This window comes from Mustela putorius, unplaced genomic scaffold (assembly GCF_011764305.1).
Source record: "Mustela putorius furo isolate JIRA1106 unplaced genomic scaffold, ASM1176430v1.1 tig00000095_pilon_pilon_pilon, whole genome shotgun sequence".
In the NCBI taxonomy this organism is placed as follows: Eukaryota; Metazoa; Chordata; class Mammalia; order Carnivora; family Mustelidae; genus Mustela; species Mustela putorius.
In genome coordinates this window covers 35,690,156-35,710,615 of record NW_025421280.1, presented here as the reverse complement: position 1 = coordinate 35,710,615, position 20,460 = coordinate 35,690,156, and the positions used below count along the sequence as shown (strand labels likewise).

Genomic DNA, 20,460 nt, shown 5'->3' with positions numbered 1-20,460 from the left:
TATCGAGTCCCACATCAGGCTCCCTGCTCAGCGAGAAGCCTGCCTCTCCCTCTCCGTCTACCACCCCCACGCCCTCTGCTTACGCACTCTCCCACTCTCTGTCAAATAAACAAAATCTTTAAAATAAAAATAAAATAAGGGCACCTGGGTGACTTGGTTGGTTAAGTGACAGCTCAGGTCATGATCTCTGGGTCCTGAGACCGAGCCCTACATCGGGCTTTCTGCTCAGTGGGGAGTCTGCTCCTCTCTCTCTCAAATAAGTAAAAATCTTTAAAAAAAAAAAAATGAACAGGAACATGAATGTGTTCATAGATCATCAATATTAACTTCAAACTATTGTAGGCACCGAGAGGATTCCGAAGTGAGCCCACCCACTTCCCCAGGTCTCTAGAGTCCTCCAAGTGTGGCCCCTGGACCATCAGCAGTTCTTGGGGACTTGTTAAAAATGCAAATCCTAGGACGCTTGGGTGGCTCAGTTGGTTAAGCCGCTGCCTTTGGCTCAGGCCATGATCCCAGGGTCCTGGGATCAAGTCCCCCATTGGGCTCCTTGCTCCGCAGGGAGCCTGCTTCTCTCTTGGCCTCTGCCTGCTTGTGTGTGTGCGCTCTCTCTCTCTCTGACAAATAAATAAATAAAATCTTTTAAGAAAGAAAAAGAAATGCAAACCCTCAACCGGCCCAGCAGTGTAGAATCTTGAAACTCCAGGGGTGGGGTCCGGGCACCCCCAATGCACCACACTCTGTGCGCTAGGGCACTGCTTCTCAAAATAAGGTACACAGATACCCCCGGGGAACTTGCTAAGACAGAGACTCGCAGTGGCCGGCTGAGGGTCTGCGTGCTGACCGGCCCCCAGGAGATCCCGCTGCTGCCTGCCCCGGACCACACTTTGAGCAAGAGTGTAAAGCTGGCGCCAGCCACCTCTCTGCCTACTCCCTCTGCGTGCTTCCTAGGCACACAGCCGTACCCCGTCCTTGACCTAATGCCGTCTACACCACAGAGTAGCTGGGCAGACAGTAGCAGCATTCTCCCATCTCCAGCCACGGCGGGACTCCTGCAGACTCACGGCTACGCTAACCCCGGGCCTCCCCCAGGCCCGGCTGGGTGGGACCTGGCCCACCTCCACCCTCCACTGTATTCTAAATGTGCGGGTCTTGGCCTCCGTCCCCAGCCGGAGGCAGGCACCGGCGTCAAGGTGCCGGGTGGATGTGTGAGGCCCCCACACAAGACACGAGACACATTTGGGAAGGAGGCTCTGCATTCTTTATCTCCTGGGGGTCAGCGGCCCTCCAGGGCCCGGTCTCGGGCTATGACGGCCTCCTCGAACTTGATCATGAGCGTGGTGCCCTTGTGCCAGTGTGCCGTGACCTTGGCGGGAAAGCCGCTGTGCGTGAGCACCGCCTCCACGATGCCCGCCGTGAAGCTGGCACAGTTGAGCGTGCTGTTCTCCTTGGGCACGGAGATGTAGGTGTTGATGAGCGGCTCCCGCTCGATGATGTAGAAGGTGCGGGCATCATCGTTTGCCTGCTCCAGCTTGTCCGCCTCCTTGCCGAACAGCGCCTTCCACACCGCACCCTTGACGAACAGCAGAGCGCCCAGCACCTTGGTCTCCCGCCGGGCACCCTTCTCGCGAGCCACCAGCGCATCCAGAACGCGGGCGCCCACCTGGCGGCCCAGGGCAGCCAGGCGCGCCTGCAGCTCGGCCACGGAGAAGACCCGGCTCTGGCAGTGCTGCACCAGCTCGGAGAAGAGCAGCGCGAAGGCGCTCAGGCTCACCTCGGTGCGGGGCCGCACCAGGGCTCGCTCTAGCAGCGCCGACTTCCCTCGTGTGAAGCGTGCCTCCATGCTGCCACCACCGCCCTGCTGGGACACAAAGAAACACGGGTCGGGGGAGGGAGGGAGCACCCTTTGTGTGTGCTCCAGTGCCGACGTCGCGTGTAGGAAAAGAAGAGGGGAAGAAAAGGGGCACCCGCCTGCACATAAAGCACGCCTCCCCCAGGGACGGAAAATGGGGGAAAGTAGCAGGTTTACACCTTTGGTGAAGAAAGGGTTTGGTGGCGGAGGACACAAGAGGGAGACCACAGGGGTGACCGGAAACCATCCCCACCTTCGAGTTCCAGGGGATGCTCCTACATGAAAAGCACCTTCGTGTCCCCCTCTGCCACCTGTGGGAGCAACTAGAGACCTAGTGCACGGGGCAGGGGGCGTCAGACCTAGGGCAAGGAGAGGACAAGGATGGGGGAGCCGGCAGAAGTCTCGGGCACTGTCCCCCACAAGCCTCCAGCAGCCACAGGGCTGACCACCTGCAGATGAAGAGAACTTGCCCGCCTCTCCCCTGAGGAAGGCCAAAGAAAGCAGAGAGGGGGTAGGGTGTGTCAAGACCCACAGCCGAGAGGGTTTGGGGTTTCAGGGACGGACAGAGGACGACACGGGACAAGCCAGGAGGAAAGGGCTCTGACAGAGGTCGTCTGGCATGCACGAAGCACGCCTCCTTGAAGATGCGGGTGGGCCTTCGTTTGTAAGGAAGACTGGAGGCGGCCGCAGAGAAGGCGTTGGGAACCCCTCCACCTCCGTGCCCTGCAGAACGCCAGGGCGACAGTGGGAGACAAGGTGGAGGGAGACCCGGGCTTCGGGGGAGCCAGGAGGGGGCGCTGTGGTCCTCCCATTCTAGTGCTCCAAGCCAGGGGTCGGTGGAAGAGACCCGGAAGGGGCTGCTGGAGAAAACCCGGTGGGGGCCCCGAGACCTCCACGACGCTGACCTGCGGTGAGGGTGCAGGAGGAGGAGCGGATGGGAGGATTCCAGGGGCGCTGAGACACCCTCTCCCGGCCCCCGGCCCTCGCCCACTCTTGCGCGACGCCGCTGCCCAGGGTGGGGTCGGGAGGAGCTGAGAACCCGGTTCCCACTGCGCAGGAAGGGGCCGGAGGGGTCTGGGGATGCTGGGATTGTCCTCAACGAGGTCCGCGCGGGGAATGGGAAGACCAGAGCGGGGCGAGTCCAGGGCTCCAAGACGTCCCCAGGTGCGCATCCCTCTACACCGGGAGGGCCCAGGGCGCGAGATGGGAGGGGAGTGCTGGCACCCGCCCCCCTCACCGGGCCAGGATGGGAGCCGGTAAGCTAAGCCGCGGGAAGGCCGGAGCCCCGAGACCCCCGCGCCAGCGTGGACCGGGCAGAGGGGCCGGAGAGGGACCCACAGGGACCCACCCTCCTCACGGACCCTTTGCGTGGGCCGAAGCGGACGGACCGGGGATCGCGGACGCCGGGAACGTCGCCCAGGATCCCCAGCGCGCGGGAGACTGGGGGTCCCGGAGCGGGCGAGGCCCCGCGCAAGCAGGGGTCGCGGGCGGGGTCTCACCAGCGAACTGCGGCCGTCGGTTTGGCCGAGTTGCTTTACGACGCCGTAAAAGGCCTTGAGTGCGCAGGCGCTGCGACTGGGACAGGCTCGTGGGCGGGGCGCGCGCGCTGGCGGATATTCCAGAGAGCGGCCGCCAGGGGGCGCGCGTGTCCGGGGCGTCCGCCTGGGAGTCCTGGGCGTCCGCGGACTGGTGTTGGCCCGGAGGTCAGGGGCGGGGCTGGCTTGGGTTGGCCAACTCTTAGACAAACAGGAGCACGGATGGTCCCCGTTTGGGAGGACCCACGTGTCTGTCTCAGGGCACATATGTCTATTTGTCCTAGAGGCTGCACTACGCCTTGGACACGCAATCCGTGCATTTACTCGGGTACATGTTCTCTTAAGGGACATACATCCAGGAGCCGGGGGCATGGTGCACTTAGGGACGTCTGCACTCAGGGCTGCACGCTCGGTGGGCGTATACACTCAGGAACGCAGTTCCACCCGAGGATACCTGCCTAAGGGCTCGGAAATACCTGTGTGCCCACCTACACTTAGGGAGATACTGTCCATCTCAGACACACAGCCTCCCGCGGGGAGACTAGGTTACCCCCTGGGTACATGTTCATGGACACAGACAGACGCACTCAGGGCATTCATTCCCGCACAATCTCGTGCCCCAGGGCTCCTGGGATCACGTCCGCATGCTCACTGTGTGCCTTTCACCAGCCCCCAACATTTGCCAGACCCTCCCCCACCAGGCCCCCAAAGCCCCAGATGCTGGGAATATGAGATCCGAAAGCCACATTCTTTTGCATTGGCCTTTATCCTCACAAATCACAAACCGTGAGTGCAGAAACAAAGGGGCATACATGTGTACAGGCTCTGAACACCCTCGATGACATGATCAGTCACACATCTTGGCACACGCCTGTTCACACCAACACAAGCAATGACAGCACACAACGGTGACACCACAATCATAGTGGTGCACAGGGTGCCCCCCACACAGCTCCACCAGGACACATTTATACAACATACCACAGGACACTCGCACGTGGTCACCGGGCTCCCCATGTTACCAACACCCGCATTCCCAGTGACACTCTTTTGGGGGTCCTTGCTGACACAGCCCCCCACTGTGCCATGCATTACGCTCACAACACACCATGATACACACATGTGGCCGGCTTCACTGGGAGGTGCAGCCGGGTCTTCGAGGTCTCTCCATCTGTTGAGGTCTCTGTGTGGGATGGAGACCCAAGGTCAGGCAGATCACTCCCCCAGGAGGGAACCTGGGACCCAGTCTGTGGCTCCATCCTCACCCACCTCCCCCGCCCCAACTTACATGAGCTTGGGCTCTTCTCCAGGGCCTTGGAGATTTCTTCTAACTTATTCTTGATTTGTTTCATGTCTGGGGGCAGGAAGACAGGAGAAAGCTGGTGTGGGGTCCCCCACAAGACTCCCTTTATTGGGAGTCTCCTCCCTGCCCGACCCCCAGTCTGGGGTGCCGCGGGGCCTGTGTACTTGGTGTTCCCAGCAGCACTTAAATATCTGCTGAGTGACTTAGGGGGTGACATCCATCGTGCCTTTAAACCCCTGTGCCCTGGGAGAGTGGGACCCCTGCTGCCCCCGCCCCCAGTTCCCCAGCACCCAGCACGAGACAAATTCTGCCCAGTGAAGGTCTGCAAGGGCACCTGCTGATAGCGTTTTCACTTTATCACCCTCGGCCTGGACATCTCTCTTGACCACAATAATGTCCTGCTTGGCCTCCCTGACGAGCTGCCGGACCGAGCTCCAGCCCTGATTCTGCTCCTTCTGACACTCGTGCACCGAGGTGGAGACTGAGGACCGAAGCAGGCATGTCCTTATCGCCGCCGCCCCCCCCACCCCCACCCGGACCCCTGGGCACCCCCCCCCCCGGGTGCCACCCTCACCATTCCAGAGCTCCCTCTTCAAGACCAGCAACTCCCGGGACATCTCAGAATCTGTTCAGGGGGAGGGGCGGGGGAGGCAGGAGAAGCCTTGAGGCGCCCCCAGTCCTGCAGTCCTGGGAACAAGGGTGGGGGGAAGGCAGAGGAGCGAGGGAGAAGGGAGATAGGGTGGAAACACTGGGCCTCCCCACCTCCTGAGGACCGGACCCCCTCCACACTGCCGCAGCCCCCCACCAAAACAGAACAAAAACAAAAACCACAAAAACAACAACAAACACCCTGAAACCAAAAACCCTACTCACTCTTTGCCAGGACCACTGCCAAGAGAATGACACAGGACAGGATGAGAATGACGTGCAGGCTCATAAGGGCTCTGTGCAGACAATGAGGGATCTGGGCGGAGTCTGAGGGCCGCCTAGACAGGGTGGAGACTGGAGTAGAGGCAGGACAGGTGACCTCCAGGGCCCAACACCACCACCCAGCCCGTCAGCACTGACTCTACCACCACCTGCACCTGCTCTTCCCAATACCGTAGCCACCATGACCACCAACATGCACGCTGACCAGAGCCCCAGCAGTCCTAATGCTGCCATCATCATGGCTCCCTTACCATCCCCTTTTCCAGCACTCATGATGCCAGCAGTAGCTGTCAAACACACCCATCAACATCAGTGCCTATACCGTTGTCAGCACTGTCCCTAGCACCGGGTCTCATCAGCACGGGCCTGTGTTCAGACCCACCCCTCCGCCATCACCAAATCCAAATCCATCACCAACATCCAAACCTTCACCAACACCAACACCACCAACATCATCGTCCCCACCTGGGAAGCTAAGCCGCCGCCCCCGACCTTTAACACACAAACCCTGATATCACCACGCCCCCCACCTCTGACCCCGACCTCCACCTGTTTGCTCTTTGTTCCCATGGTGCCCTACCATGGGCCCCTCCCAAGGCTGCGCGGTGTGTGTTGGCAGGTGGCTGCTTGTGCTGATCCTTGGATGGTGAATGCCTGCCCTTCAGCTGGTCCTGGTTTCTGAAGGTCAAGGTGATATTCTCATAGTCAGGGTTATCTGCACCTGTGGGGGGGTCAGTGAGAGGGGAAACCTGCCGGGAGCTCTGGGGCAGGGGTGGGGGTCGGAAGGGGGCTCAGAGATCTTGGCTCACCAGACCCCTGCGCACAACAAATTTCCGAGGATAAAAGATAAGGAATGGGGAAAACATGATCTGTTTCTTGGTTAGGTGGAGAGGGCGTGCATGAGCGTTTGGGGGGTACACATGCACACATACATTTTGGGGTGGGGAAGGAGCGCTGTGACCCCACATCTAGCCCCTTGTTTCTCCCATCCCCATCTCTCCCACTTGACCTCTCCCCTCCCCACCCCGAGGTGCCTAACCTTCCTTATCGGCTGGGGCCCTCTGTTTCTTGTCTTTGAAGGCTGCCGCCTGCATCTTGACCTTCTTCTTCGTGTAGATTTCCTCAGACTCCATGGTTCCCAGTCTGCCAGTTTGCCCACACACATCCCCACCCACCGGAAGGTGTCATGGCAGATGAGGAAATCTGTGGGTTGGGGGTAGGGGGAGGAGAGGTCAGCCTCCTCTTTTCAGCGATCCAGGACCCTCCAGCCCTCGGACATCCTCACTGACCCCATCCCAGATCAAGAGGGTCTTAGGAGACCAGAAGTCCCAGGGAGCGCCAAGCAGGAGAAGCCCATACATCCAGAGACAGGAACCATCACGATCAGGAACCAGCAACAGAAACGTTAGTCAATGCTACACGGTCATCATGTTGTAATAAACAAATATATCAAGTCCACACCTGTATACCTCAATCACACACATCATTATACACCAATTAGACTCAATATAAATAAATTTAAAAAATTTTAAAGGATGGTCACAAACTTTACAGGAAACTATGTATGTGTCTACCTGTATGACCTTCACCTCTACCCCTCTCAAGAGAGAATCTGGGGCCCCTAGGAGTCCCGCCTTTTAGGTTTGGGGTATCTAGACTTGGAGGCAGGATTCCTAGGTCTCCCACATCTTCCTGCCCCCTGCCCCAATCCCACCCCTCAGCTTCACCCCAAGAAGTTCTACTTCTTCAAGGCCCCGTGGAGGAAAGGAACGGATGTGAGGCAAGGGGACCAGCCACTGGAGCTCCATCCATGTCTGGGACAGAGGCCAGACGCACCCCTTGACCTAACCCTGGGCATGGTATCCCCTCTCCCTGGGGCCCCCAGACAGAGGAACACTTGGAAGCATTCACTCTCATCCATACATCTGCTCACTTCCCCACACTCACACACACTCCCAGAAACCATTGCACGTCTGCTCACGTAGTCACGTGGCTCGCCCATTGTTGGGCTTCCACTCGGGTTTACCCGCAGAGAAATGCTCATATTCATGCCTTCCTGTGTCTGCTCTCTCTCTCCCCAGAGGTATTAAAGCTCTCTTTGTGTCTGTGACTTTGAAAACTGGAGATAAAAATGAGACCAAGTTTGTAGGGAATTTTTCTCTCTAAGTTTAGAACGGTGCCTTCTGGTGGAAACGTAATGTAAACCATATCTTTAATTTAAAATTTTCTGGCAGCCACGTTAAGAAGACTAAAAGAGACAGGTTCAATTAATTTTAATAATGTATCTTGTTTAACATAATATACCCCCCCCAAATGATCACTTCAGCACGTAGGCAATACTAAAAAAATTATTGAGCTATATTATTTTTGGGGGGTACTAAATCCTCAAAAATCAAACGTGATTTAAACTCACAGGACATTTCAAGCATTTGATGGATGCGATATTGGAGAGCACTGGCCTAGACTATCGTGGTTCTCTCCCTCTGGAAAAAATAAGTAAAAGATCATTTAAAAGACTTTAAAAAAAGATTCATTTATTGGACAGAGACATAGAGCACAAGCAAGGGGGGAATGGGGAGAAATGGCAGAGGGAGAAGGAGAAGCAGGCTCCCTGCTCAGTGGGGAGCCACTGCTGGGATCACGACCTGAACGGAGGGCCGACACCTAACTGACCGAGCCACCCAGGTCCCCCTTAAAAGGACTGTCCATGTGGGAGAAGTAGGTATGTTTTAGCTTTTAAATATGTGATTAAATTTGAGGTAACTTTGGAATGGTCCCCCAGGGTTTGATGAGGATAATGCTCTGTTTTCTAAACTACTGCCAACTTTGCCAGCTCAAGGAGAACGACTTTAACAGTCTCTCTCTGCCCTCCCCTCCCTCTGATTTTTAGAAAGTCAGGATTGAGAGGTAAGACCCTGTTCTGACTAACAGTCACAGAGGAGACGGACCAATGGGCAGCCGGCTCTGCTGTGATGGACAGGCACAGGGGGTGGGGCCGCAGCCTTGCCCATTTCTGTAGGTGCTTGAAGCTAAGACCAGGCTCCATTCAGCCCTTTGGACAAAATAGCAGTTGTGCACCTGGAGGCCCACGAGCAATCACAGTGGCCCGAGAGGGCTCTGTGAGGTTTCCTGACCAGCCCTGTCATAGGGTCACAGTCTCAATTTTCTTAAAAAACAAAAAAACAAAAAACAGAATATGCGTCTCCAGCCCAGTTAACCATAAAGCTGTGATTGGCTTAGAGTTGGCACATCATCCAGGCCCAGCCAATCAGAGTCAAAGATTTAGCACAGGGGTGGGCACAGGAGCTAGATTCAGCCAATGAAACTCAGGCCTGCGACTTCTGCCGCATTAACCAGAGAAAAGGCATTCCCCACCCCCCACCCCCCCAGGCGGCTCTCAGCCTGGGAAAATGTAAGCCTGGAGCTGTGTTGGGGGAGAACCCGCTTGAGAGAGAAGCCAACATTGAGGAAAGCAGAGCTGAGAGGGAGTCAGATCCTGGAGATACCATTTGAGGGTTCTATCCACCCATGCCTGAATCTGTCTCTGGGCTTGCCTGGGACCACCAGCATCAGACTCTTCGTTCTGGCTCAGGTCCGTGATATCAGGGTTGTGAGATCGACCCCTGCTTCAGGCTCTGCACTGAGAGTAGACTCTTCCTCTCCCTCTGCTCCCCTCTGCCCGTTTCCCCAGCACACTCTCGCTCTAAAATAAATAAATAAATCTTTAACTCTGGGCCTCTCAGTTACATATCCATAAACTTCCTCTTTTTTTTTTTCTTTTTTAAAGATTTTATTTTTAAGTAATCTCTACAGCCTACATGGGTGTCAAACTCACAACCCCGAGATCAAGAGCCGCACGCTCCACCGACTGAGCCAGCCAGGCGCCTCCAGGACATCCCTTTACTTTTGCTCAAGCCGTCTTGACATGGGGTTTGAGGCACTTGCGACTAGAAGAATCTCGGCTACCTCAGGGGGGGCTGGGCAGTTGGCAAGTGAGAAAATGGAGGCTTGAGAAGGGGACTTGCCTATCCAGATCTGCACCCTGGGACGGGAGAGTGGTTATGCTGGAAATGAGCATCTGAAAAGGACCTCCTTGGGGCCCAGACACGGGGACAATTGAGTGGAACTTGGAGATAAAGAGGCATTCCAATCGTCTGGGGACAAAGGAGGGCAGGCACCCCCCTCCACATCAGTGAGGGGGTGGGACAGGCAAGGGTCTAGACCGTTTCTGCTACTCAACACACTTCTGACTCAGTTGTCCTACCTCAACCCCGTGGCCACTGTGGGGTTGGGGTGCGGATACAGGAGGGGAATCTCTGGATTGGGGTATACGTGGGCTCCTGGGACAAGAAGAGAGTTTGTGACCTCAGCTCATGGCTACCTGAATCAGACAGGGGGCTGTGCCATCACAGGGGGTGGGTGGGTGGCAGAGGTGGGGGCATAACACTGGAAGAGAGGGATGGTCAGAAGAAAGTCACGGGCGCCCTACGCCACTGCCTCCCTCCAGGAGCGTCTAAAACATCTTAAAAACCGGGATCCCAACCCATCACCCATGCTCCAGTCCCTGGAGTGTGCTGCTGGGGGCTGGGGCATTTGAGCCTGGGGTCCCTTTCAAGACTGCACCCTGAGTGCTCTGAGGTCTGTCTGCATCTCTCAGGGGCTGGATTTTAAGACCCTTGGGTTAGGATTCCCAGAGATCTCTGCCCCCAGGAAGCTGTGTAAGGGTTGCAGGTGACTTGCCTTCAGGTCAGAATTCAGACTAGGACCAAAGCCTCCCGGGTGGGGGTGGGAACTTGATGTCAGAAGCAAAAGACTCTGTCCAGGGTTTACACGTTTAGGTGTCTATGTTTCTCCTTCTATGGCCATGCTTATGTGGTTCAGGGGCATTGTTCTGCGGGCATGTTGTGTCCCTGTGTGACCATAGTGACTGGGTTGTGTACTGAGTGCGTATATGTAGTATGTGCAGGTTTCTCCACGAGGTTGGGGAATGAGGGAGCATGGCTCAGGGCTCTGGGCTGAGAGATGACTCAGGCGTCCACCATGACCCTGGGGCTACTGGGGGCTTTGGCCCTGAAGTATGCAGGGGGTTTGGGGGAGGTCAGGGGTCCCTGTCCCATACAGACCCAGACCCAGAATGAAGCCTCATTGTAGAGGCTGGGACAGACTGACCCAATGACTTCCTGGAAGACCAGAGACCCGAGGGATCGTCAAGGTGGCCTCAGAGGTAACGCTCACTTCCCCTCCTGAAGGAGTCCATGATCCTTGGGTGTGAGTATCCTTAGAGGAAGCAGAGGCCTTGTTCTCCGAGATGCGGTAGGGGGAGGCACAACGTAGGAGGAGATAAATGGGCAGAAGAAAGTCACGGACGCCCACAGCCACCGCCTTGCTCCAGCGTCTGCGTGCCCGGCTCATTTCGGAGACGCCAGCTCAGTCCCCCAGCCCCCAACAAACGGACAGCAGGGCGCGCAGACCCTCACCAGCATCTGCTCAGGGTTTATTTCCACCCCGCCCCTCCGAGGCCTGACTCCGCCCCCCCGAGGCCTGGCCACGCCCCCATCCCCGCCCGCGCTCCCCGGGGACCTCAGGCGGCGGTCTGCAAGCGGCAGCAGCGAGCTCCGGTCCAGTCCATGCCCGCGCACTGGCAGTGGCACGTGGTCTCGGCGCGCACGTCCCACGAGCCGCAGGCGGAGCCGCAAGTGCAGGCGGTGACTGCGAAGCCTGCGGGCGGGAGCGGAGGGAGTTTGGACCCGAGCTGGAGGCTGTGGGCCGGGGGGGTCGGGGGAGAGCGGAGGCGGGAGGGTCTCCAACACCAGAGCATGGGAGCCGGGTTGTGTGGAGCGCAGGGAGGCTGGGGCCCTGGACTCCAGTGTCCTGAGGAAATGCAGTCTCGGTGCTGGGGCGGGGAGGCTAGCGTGGCAGACCAGGACTCTGGGGAAGTTGACTCAAGAAACAGAGCCTGGGACGCCTGGGTGGCTCAGTCGGATAAGTGGCTGCCTTGGGCTCAGGTCCTGATCCCGGGCTCCTGGAATCGAGTCCCATATGGGGCTCCTTGCTCAGCGGGGAGCCTACTTCTCCCTCTCCCCATCCACCTGCTTGTGCGCTCGCGCACGCTCTCTCTCTGTCTCTCTCTTTCTCTCTCAAATAAATAAAATCTTTAAAAAAGAAAAAGAACTAGAGGCTGGAGTTAGGGGGAGGGGTTCCTGCGTGCGGGGAACAGAAGTGAGAGCTGGGAAAAGGACTTGAAACTCACCTGCGGGACAGGTGGCCAGGTCCCCCCTGGAGGTGACACTCTGGCAGGTCAGGCCAAAGTTCCTCATTGTCTCAAGAACTGCGGGAGGGAGGGAGGAGGGAAGGCAGCGGTGAGACCAAGCTGCCCCTCCCCCATCCTCCTGCGGCCCTGGCCCTGGTGGTTTGGAGGTAGGCAGGGGTCAAGAGAACTGTTCTGAGGAAGGCCCAGGTGGGCCAGGCCCTGTAGAGAGCCATGAAGTGGGGAGCCCACCACCTCCCAGGTTCTGTCTTGAAATGGGTGTTTATAGGAAGGAGGATATTCCCAGCTTCTGCGGAAGGTGCTGCGATTGGGGGCTGGGGCTGGGGCTGGGCTGGGCTGGGTTGGGTTTGGGGTGGAGGTTTGGTTCTGGTCGGGGCTGGCTCCACGGCTGCTCCGTGTCCGGAATTAGAGGGTCCCCTGCTGAGGTTGAGTGAGGGGTCCTCACTTAAGGATGGGGCGTCATCCTGGATCTTCTCACTGATGGCTTTGTCCACGGGACACAGAGAATTGCCACACACCAGCAGCCCCAGGACAGGGAGCAGGAGGAGAGGAAGAGCCTTCATTCTGCAGCTGCTGAAAGAGGGAACCCACAGCTGGGTCAGTCCCTTCTCATCTGGGGAGGGTCAAGCCTCCAGAGCGGGTGGGATATGGAATCCTGGGTCCCTGTGGGGGACGAGACTGGAGTCCCATCTTTGTTGGGCTTCTGGGCTGAGCCGGAGCAGGGTTCACTTACCCTCGGGATGGACTCAGCAGGCTGAGTCTCGGGCACTGATTTCATGCCTCTGCTGCATCTCCCTCTTTAAGGCTTCTGGACACGGAGCTTCCTGTCTTGGCTGGATGTTTTGCCCCCCCTGGCCCTCCCATCCCACATCCGGAGCCAAGAGGAAGCCCCCAGGGCAGACTCTAGGGGCCCAGGGGTAGGAAGCTCTGCTCCACCCCCCCCTTCCCTGCCACAGTTTCCCCATTCAAGAGCTCACCCTTCTCATATCCGGGCTGGGATTGGTCCAGGAGGTAGTGCCTGGGGGATGACTCCAGAAGCCCTTGTCCCAGGGATGGGCAAAGAAACAGGAGTTTGCACATAAGCATAACCAAAACCCCATGTGAGAACTGCATACCGTGTTCACACCCAAATGCCCATCAACAATAGAATGGATAAAATCATGTTTCTTTTTCCTTCAATGGAACAGTCTGCAACAGACGGTGACAAACTTGCAGTGCATGGGACAAAGCTGGCCCACGGTCTATTTCTGCACAACCCACGAGCTAAGAATGGTTTTTACATTTTCGTTTTGGGGGTTTTGTTTTTAGTACGAATGGATTTTTTTAAATTGTGGCAAAATATATTTCACAATAAATTTTTTAAAGGATTTTATTTATTTATTTGACAGACAGAGATCACAAGTAGGAAGCAGAGAGGCAGGCAGAGAGAGAGGAAGGGAAGCAGGCTCCCCGCTGAGCAGAGAGCCCGATGCGGGGCTCGATTCCAGGACCCTGAGATCATGACCTGAGCCGAAGGCAGCGGCTTAACCCACTGAGCCACCCAGGTGCCCCCCACATTAAATTTTTAAAAAGATTTTATTTATTTGTCAGAAAGAGAGAGAGAGAGCAAGCACTAGCAGGGAGTGGCAGGCAGAGGGAGAGGAAGAAGCAGACTTTCTGCTGAGCAAGGAGCCCCATGTGGGACTCTATCCTAGGACCCTGGGACCATGGCCTGAGCCGAAGGCAGACGCTTAACCGACTGAGCCAGCCAGGTGTCTCTTTCACATTAAATTTGTCATTTTAATCATTTCTTACAAAGAGTTTATTTATTTATTTGGGAGAGACAGATTGCAAGGGGTGAGGAAGGGCAGAGGGAGAAGCTGACTCCGTACTGAGAGCAGAGCTTGATAGGGGGCTTGATTCCAAGACCCCAAGATCATGACCTGAGTGGAAGGCAGACACTTAACTGACTAAGCCACCCAGATGCCCCATTTTAACCATTTTTTAAATGTACAGACCACTGGCATTAAGTACCCTCGCACTATTGTGCAACCAACCCCACGATCCATCTCCAGAACTTTCTCATCTTCCCAAACTGAAACTCTGTTGCCCTGAAACACTAACTCACTATCCCCCCTTGCTCCTGGCTTCTATCATCTACTTTCTGTCTCTGTGACTTTGTCAGAATCACACAGTACTTACCCTTTGGTGTCTGCCTTTTTTCACGTAGCACAAATGTTTTCAAGATTCATCCAGGTTGTGGCAGGGGTCAGAACTTCATTCTTTTCCATGGCTAATATTCCATTGTAGGGACACACCACATTTTGTTTATCCATTCATCTGTTACTTACAACTTGCTCTGTTGTTTCCACCTCTTGTCAAGGACACCCCTGCAAACCTCGGAACGTACCGAGCATCTCTGAGCCCCTGCTTTCAGTCCCCTCCGGTACACATCCAGGAGCGGGCTTGCTGGATCATATGGCCATTCTGTGCTTAACTTTTCAAGGAGCTGCCAAAAGTTCATACATTTTTGAATCATTGGGGAAAAAAATATTAACAGTGACATATGAAAAGGACATGAAATTGAAATCCCAGTGCCCACAAATAAAGTGTGCTTGAAATATGGCCATGCCTACTTTTTTATAGATGGTCTGAGGCTGCTTTCCTAAGTCAGTGACAGAGATGATGCCCTGCAGAGGTGACCCCAGCTACCATCTGGCCCTTTACAGAAAAAAAAAAAAAAATTGACCATCCCTGGTCAGCAGCCAAGAGTGTGAATGAGAGATGGTAAGGGACAGCTGCGTGTAACAATCTGAATGATTCTCCCCAACATAACTGTGAGCAAAAGAATCCAGATGCAGAAAAAAACATTAACTTCACAAATTCATTTATTAGAAAGGACTAGGACAGGGCTCCTGGGTGCCTCGGTGGAGTGAGTGTCCGACTTTTGATTTTTGCTCAGGTCATGATCTCAGGGTCCTGAGATCGAGTCCTGTGTCCGGCTCTGTGCTGGTGTGGAGCCTGCTTGGGATTCTCTCTCTCCCTCTCCATCTGCACCACCCCTCTCCCCACTCCCCGCACACATTCGCTCACTCTCAAAAAAAAAAAAAAAAAAGAAAGAAAAGAAAAAGAAAAAAAAAAGGAAAAAAAAAGAAAGGAAGGAAAGAAGGAAGACCAATTAATCTATTTGTTGGAGATGATGCTGGAAGTTTCCTGGGGAGTGAGGGGAAATGGGAAGCTAGTGAAAATTCGAGCGCACACTTACATCTGCACACTTTACACCTGCTGTATTTCAGTAAAAGTGATGTGTGTGTCAAATCCCTGTGTAAGCACAACCGTGTACACAGGGCCAAAGTGTAGACAATACTTATTGAGCAGTTACTATGTGCCAGATGTGATGCTGTGCATCGTGCCTGCCGTGGGGAGCAAGGGGACCCCCACCCCCCAGCCCTCACGCACTTTGCCCTGCCTGTCGGAGGAAGAGAGACACCGAGAGAGAGCTCAGTTAACCTCACCCTCCATCAGTCATCTCTGCCGTGGAGGATAGGAATCGAGTTCTGGGAGAACTTCTGGCAGAAGAATGTGGCCCCCACGGGGAGAATCCAAGGAGGTTTTATGGAGGAAGAGATAGCTGAGCGGAGGGTAAGCAAGAGTTAAGCAGGAGACCCAGTCAGGAGGGCATTCTGGGGGGGAAGAACAGCATGTCCCAAGGCCCTGGGGAAGGACAGTGTGCACCAGCTTTGAGGAACTGAAAGAAAACCAGTGGGCAGAAAGGCAGAGAGCCTGGTTGGCATAAACAAATGTCACAGGCTCCCTTCCTTGAAGACCCCGAGACACAGCTTGGATACAAGGTAGTTCAGGACACAGCAAGAGTCATTTGGTTGAGAGCTCTGATCCTAGAAAACTTTCAGTCTCAGAATTTTTCAGATAAAAACTTTTGAAAGGCTCAGAAGTGGGCATCTCTGTCTATAGGTCAGGGGAAAAGCAGGGGGTGTGTGGAACCCCGAGGGTGCCCTGGGGACTTAGCTTGAAAACCCTTGGTTTTCAAGTAGCAGGAAAGGGCCACATGCCTTTTCATTCTCTTTAAAGAAAGGAAAATATTTTGGGGGGCGCCTGGAGGGCTCATTTGGAAGAGCATGCCACACTTAATTTCAGGGTCATGAGTTTGAGCCCCACACTGGGTATAGAGATAACTAAAAAGAAATAAACTTAAAAAAAAATATTTTCAGGGGCACCTGGGTGGTTCAGTGGGTTAAGCCTCTGTCTTCGGCTCAGGTCATGATCTCAGGGTCCTGGGATCGAGCCCAGTGTCGGGCTCTCTGCTCAGCGGGGAGCCTGCTTCCTCCTCTCTCTCTGCCAGCCTCTCTGCCTACTTGTGATCTCTGTCTAATAAATAAATACAATCATTAAAAAAAATAAGGTGTCATTTACATAAAGCAAACTTCACTCTTTTTACCGAGGTCTAGGAGTTTTTACAAATGCACAGAGTTACGTGATTATCACCACCCAATACTTATTACTTAAATGACAGTTGGGAAAAAAGGAATTTCCCAACGATCTTAAGGAAATCTGTGTCCTGAAACCACAGAGAGGATTTTTTCCGCTCTGTACCACCCGTCCTTGTGAAAATTCACAGGTATTATGAGCTTCTTCTTGCCTCTGTTCCTGTACAGCTGTCCTTGAAGGGTTGTTCTGAGCCCAGAGGGCTTGGGAAACTGACCTCCAGAAGTAATCTGAGTTACTTGCCTCGCTAGATAACAACGTGCTGTCCGGTTGACAGACTCAGGTGACAGGAGACTCAGCCAAATCAGGAAAGAATCACTGACACTTGCTTCCTGTCCCATATGAATGACAGAAAAGAAAAGCAAAAACCTTGGAACCCTGCCCGTTTTCTTTAGCAAGAGCTGGCGAGCCTGGCGAGCCTGGCTGCCCGGCGGAAGGGGAGTGTGAGCCGCCAGCTACCTGCGCAGAGGTGGAGAGAGGACAGGCAAGACCCGATGGGGCCAGGTTGCACCTGGAGGCAAGGAACAGCGACAGCCTGAAGGTTGGGTGGTAAAAATCATGGAGATTTTCAGTGTTAACGACCTGAGATTGTCCTTACAGAGACCCACTCTTGCCTCTTGGTGTCCCTGGTTTCCTTGGGCCTCTGGACTCCTTACAGGCTATCTTTCCCATGGGGGCTCCTTGGGATGCTCTGAGATGACCGTGTCTACTGTTTGTTGAGCAATATATACATATGATCACCACCCAGTCAGGTAGAGATGGTAATTATCTCTACAAAAGGAACTGTTGAGGCCCAGAGAGGCGAAGGGATTTGTCTGGGGTCACAGAGCAAGTTGGTGGAGGAGCTGGGATTTGAATCCTGGTGGTCTGGGTCAAAGACATGTACCTTTCAGCCACCTGTGGCAGAGTGGAGGGAGCTCCCAGGAACAGCCACAGCACTGTCCCAGATTTACTTAAAAAAATAAAAAGAAAGAGGGTGCCTGGGTGGCTCAGTGGGTTAAAGCCTCTGCTTCAGCCCAGGTCATACTCCCAGCATCCTGATATCGAGCCCCACACCGCATCGGGCTCTCTGCTCAGCAGGGAGCCTGCTTCCCCCTCTCTCTGCCTGCCTCTCTGCCTCCTTGTAATCTCTGTCTATCAAATAAATTAAATAAATAAAAAATTATGGGCGCCTGGGTGGCTCAGTGGGTTAAGCCGCTGCCTTCGGCTCAGGTCATGATCTCAGGGTGCTGGGATCGAGTCCCGCATCGGGCTCTCTGCTCAGCAGGGAGCCTGCTTCCCTTCCTCTCTCTCTGCCTGCCTCTCTGCCTACTTGTGATCTCTCTCTGTCAAATAAATAAATAAAATCTTTAAAAAAAAATAAATAAATAAATAAATAAATAAATAAATAAATAAAAAATTTAAAATAAATAAATAAATAAAAAGAAAGAGAAAGAACAAAAGCAGCATTGTTTGGAGAATATTCCTACAGCTTTTCTTTTGCTGTTGAAGAAATGACAGAGATAAAATGGCCCTATTTATTTTTCCTAAGATTTTATTTATTTGGGACAGAGAGGGAGAGAGCACAAGCATGGGAGGGAGAGGGGGAAGGGAGAGGAGCAGGGGGAGAAGCGGGCTGGATCCCAGGTGCCCCCAAATAGGGACATTTTGGAGCACCTGGGGGGCTCAACTGGTTAAGCGTCTGCTTTCAGCTCAGGTCATGATCCCAGGGTCCTGGGATTTGTCCAACGCCAAAGTCTCCCCTTTTAACCAAGACATTTTCTCCCCCAAAGGGGGTTGTCCAAAGGGATGAGCCCTACATGGACCAGGGTGGGGATTCACGGAGCGCAAAGGAAAGGGGTGCGGGAAAGAGTTTCATGGAAACTCCTGCCACCCAGCCTGGCTTTTTCATTTTTTGTAAAGCTTTTATTTATTTATTTGAGAGAGAGAGCATGAGCAGGGGAAGAGGCAGGGAGTCCTACATGTGGGGCTTGATCCCGGGGTCTGAGGACCCCAGGATTGTGACCTGCGCCGCAGGCAGATGCTTAACCAACAGACCACCCCCCGCCCCAGGTGCCAGCCTGGTTTTCTTAGATTGCACATAGCAATCTTAAAGAAACAAACAAACAGGGTGCCTGGCTAGCTCCGTTGGAAGAACATGTGACTCCTCATCATGGAGTGGTAAGTTCAAGCCCCACACTGGGTGTAGGGATTACTTTAACTAATTAATTAATTAATTTAAAAAGCCAGGGTGCCTGGGTGGCACAGTTGATTGGGCATCCGACTCTTAGTTTTGGCTCAGGTCATGATCGCGGGTCCTGGGTTTGAATTCTGAGTTGGGATCCGCTCTCAGCTCAGAGGCAACTCGAGACTCCTTCTCCCTCTTGCTCTGTCCCTCCCCCGTGCTCTCTCGCTCTCTCAAATAAATAAATAAAATCTTTAAAACAAACCAACAAAACCACCCAAAACCTTACAGAAACAGAGAACAGATTGGTGGTTCCTGGGGGTCGAGGGCGGGATGGAGAAATACAGGAAGGTTGTCCAAACGTCCAAACTTTGGTCCAAACAGCTAGAGGATGAATAAGTTCCGGGGAATCTAATGTACTGGGGGTCACAATAAACACTACTGCATTGTGTGTCTGAAAGTTGCTAAGCGAGTAAATTGTAACTGTTCTTACCTCACACGCATACACACACACACTGTAACTCTATGTGTTATCTAACCTTATGGTAGAAATCATTCTGAAATATGTCACATCACTACATTGTACACCCAAAACGGACACAATGTTACAGATCAATTACATTCCCATAATGGGGGAGGACATCAGTTTCACATATAAGGGAAATCATGCAGTGTTTGTCTTTGGCTTTCTTTCTTTCCTTTTTTTAAGATATTTATTTATTTGGGGCACCTGGGTGGCTCAGTGGGTTAAAGCCTCTGCCTTCGGCTCAGGTCATGATCTCAGGGTCCTGGGATCAAGCCCTGCATTGGGCTCTCTGCTCATCGGGGAGCCTGCTTTCCCCCCTCCCCTCTCTCTGCCTGCTTCTCTGCCTACTTGTGATCTCTGTCAAATAAATAAATCTTTTTTAAAAAAAAATATTTTTTAATTTATTTGACAGAGACAGAGACAGCGAGAGAGGGAACACAATAAGCCAGGGGAGTGAGAGAGGGAGAAGCAGGCTTCCTGCCCCACAGAGAGCCCAATGCAGAGTTCGATCCCAGGACCTGGGAATCATGACCTGAGCCAAAGGCAGACGCCTAATGACTGAGCCACCCAGGCCCCCCAATGTTTGTCTTTCTCCTTCCGACTTATTCACAGGCAACTGCAGAGACCATGCGGATCGGGACACCACACAAAACAGATGCTGCAGAAATGTCACCTTCCCTCACCATCATTTTCCCAGAATTTCCCTGGCCACTGACAGGGACGGAGACTCCGAGTGGTCTCACAAACTTTGGTCACTAGTCAGGACCTCGTCCGTCCCAGCGCCCCAGCCCTGGGGACTCCATCTCTGCTCACCCCACCCCCCAGCAGAGTCTTCCCACTCGCTGGGCAGTTTCTTCACTCCAGGGGCCTTTTCACAATATTCTTGGCAGCTGTTGGTTAACGGCTGTTTGAAGATTTTGAGTAACTTTAGAAAAACAAAAAAAACGGGAAGCTTGCTTCGGTGACCTCCTGGCTGTCTGGGCTCCCCTAGAGCTGACAGCTGACAGCCTCCTGCCCTCTTCTTCCTGGAGCTTTCCTTGGCTCGCTGAGTCACCCTCACTTCCTGTCCCTGCCCTGCGGCCACTAAGCCCCTGCCTCCCAAGTTGAAGGTTTCAGGCACTCCTTCCTCTGCCAGGGTCCCTGCTTTCACCCCTCCTGCCTACCTGGCAGCTCTGGTGTGCCCCAGAGCCTCGAGTTTGTTTCCGTGGAGCAAGTTCCAAGCCACAAACTTGGATGAAATCTTATTCTAGAAGGACCTCCCTGCACGGCACAGGTGGAGAACTCCCACTCTAATGCATTCCTGACCCTGAGACCGTCTGTCCTCACTTCTCCTGGGGACATGCCCTCAGACCCTCCAAAGCGCTGATGTGAGCCTGGGAAATCCTTTTTGCTCACTTTGTGGG

General features: G+C 54.1%; 3 protein-coding genes across 13 annotated transcripts; all 3 read right to left on the bottom strand.

The window, feature by feature from the left end:
• Positions 1 to 1,235: 1,235 nt before the first annotated feature.
• TRAPPC5 (trafficking protein particle complex subunit 5) lies at positions 1,236 to 3,480 on the bottom strand. 8 transcript variants are annotated; one of them, XM_004771702.3, is made up of 3 exons: positions 3,349 to 3,480; positions 2,103 to 2,208; positions 1,236 to 1,855 (listed from the first exon to the last, which is right to left on the bottom strand). In XM_004771702.3, exon 3 carries the CDS (start codon positions 1,838 to 1,840, stop codon positions 1,274 to 1,276), a length of 567 nt encoding a protein of 188 aa, XP_004771759.1. In that variant the 5' UTR covers positions 1,841 to 1,855; positions 2,103 to 2,208; positions 3,349 to 3,480; the 3' UTR covers positions 1,236 to 1,273. The 8 variants fall into 8 exon arrangements, with proteins under 8 accessions (XP_004771759.1, XP_044940797.1, XP_004771753.1 ...); XM_045084862.1 differs by having other exon boundaries at positions 3,198 to 3,375; XM_004771696.3 differs by having other exon boundaries at positions 3,211 to 3,375.
• A 651-nt stretch (positions 3,481 to 4,131) lies between these two features.
• On the bottom strand, positions 4,132 to 7,288 carry MCEMP1 (mast cell expressed membrane protein 1). Of its 3 annotated transcripts, XM_045084885.1 has the most exons (8): positions 6,977 to 7,269; positions 6,657 to 6,820; positions 6,198 to 6,338; positions 5,561 to 5,689; positions 5,262 to 5,312; positions 5,022 to 5,168; positions 4,673 to 4,738; positions 4,132 to 4,567 (listed from the first exon to the last, which is right to left on the bottom strand). In XM_045084885.1, coding segments are annotated over exons 2-8 (630 nt in total). In that variant the 5' UTR covers positions 6,751 to 6,820; positions 6,977 to 7,269; the 3' UTR covers positions 4,132 to 4,565. The 3 variants fall into 3 exon arrangements, with proteins under 3 accessions (XP_044940820.1, XP_044940819.1, XP_012900852.1); XM_045084884.1 differs by having other exon boundaries at positions 6,657 to 7,269; XM_013045398.2 differs by lacking the exon at positions 5,022 to 5,168 and having other exon boundaries at positions 6,657 to 7,288.
• Positions 7,289 to 11,087: 3,799 nt separating this feature from the next.
• Positions 11,088 to 12,780, bottom strand: RETN (resistin). 2 transcript variants are annotated; one of them, XM_013045399.2, is made up of 4 exons: positions 12,619 to 12,780; positions 12,331 to 12,455; positions 11,868 to 11,945; positions 11,088 to 11,335 (listed from the first exon to the last, which is right to left on the bottom strand). In XM_013045399.2, exons 2-4 carry the CDS (start codon positions 12,446 to 12,448, stop codon positions 11,199 to 11,201), a joined length of 333 nt encoding a protein of 110 aa, XP_012900853.1. In that variant the 5' UTR covers positions 12,449 to 12,455; positions 12,619 to 12,780; the 3' UTR covers positions 11,088 to 11,198. The 2 variants fall into 2 exon arrangements, with proteins under 2 accessions (XP_012900853.1, XP_004771762.1); XM_004771705.3 differs by having other exon boundaries at positions 12,331 to 12,458; positions 12,619 to 12,768.
• Positions 12,781 to 20,460: the final 7,680 nt, after the last annotated feature.

Excerpts from the sequence above, each read along its gene's own strand:
- TRAPPC5 (XM_004771702.3), bottom strand. The coding sequence starts at position 1,840 with ATGGAGGCACGCTTCACACGAGGGAAGTCGGCGCTGCTAGAGCGAGCC.
- MCEMP1 (XM_045084884.1), bottom strand. The coding sequence starts at position 6,750 with ATGGAGTCTGAGGAAATCTACACGAAGAAGAAGGTCAAGATGCAGGCG. Across the intron at positions 5,313-5,560 it reads GGCAGTGGTCCTGGCAAAGA|ATTCTGAGATGTCCCGGGAG; the intron begins GTGAGTAGGGTT and ends CCCCCTGAACAG. Across the intron at positions 5,169-5,261 it reads GAAGAGGGAGCTCTGGAATG|TCTCCACCTCGGTGCACGAG; the intron begins GTGAGGGTGGCA and ends TTCGGTCCTCAG.
- RETN (XM_013045399.2), bottom strand. The coding sequence starts at position 12,448 with ATGAAGGCTCTTCCTCTCCTCCTGCTCCCTGTCCTGGGGCTGCTGGTG. Across the intron at positions 11,946-12,330 it reads GGATGACGCCCCATCCTTAA|TTCTTGAGACAATGAGGAAC; the intron begins GTGAGGACCCCT and ends TCCCTCCCGCAG. Across the intron at positions 11,336-11,867 it reads CCTGGCCACCTGTCCCGCAG|GCTTCGCAGTCACCGCCTGC; the intron begins GTGAGTTTCAAG and ends TCCCGCCCGCAG.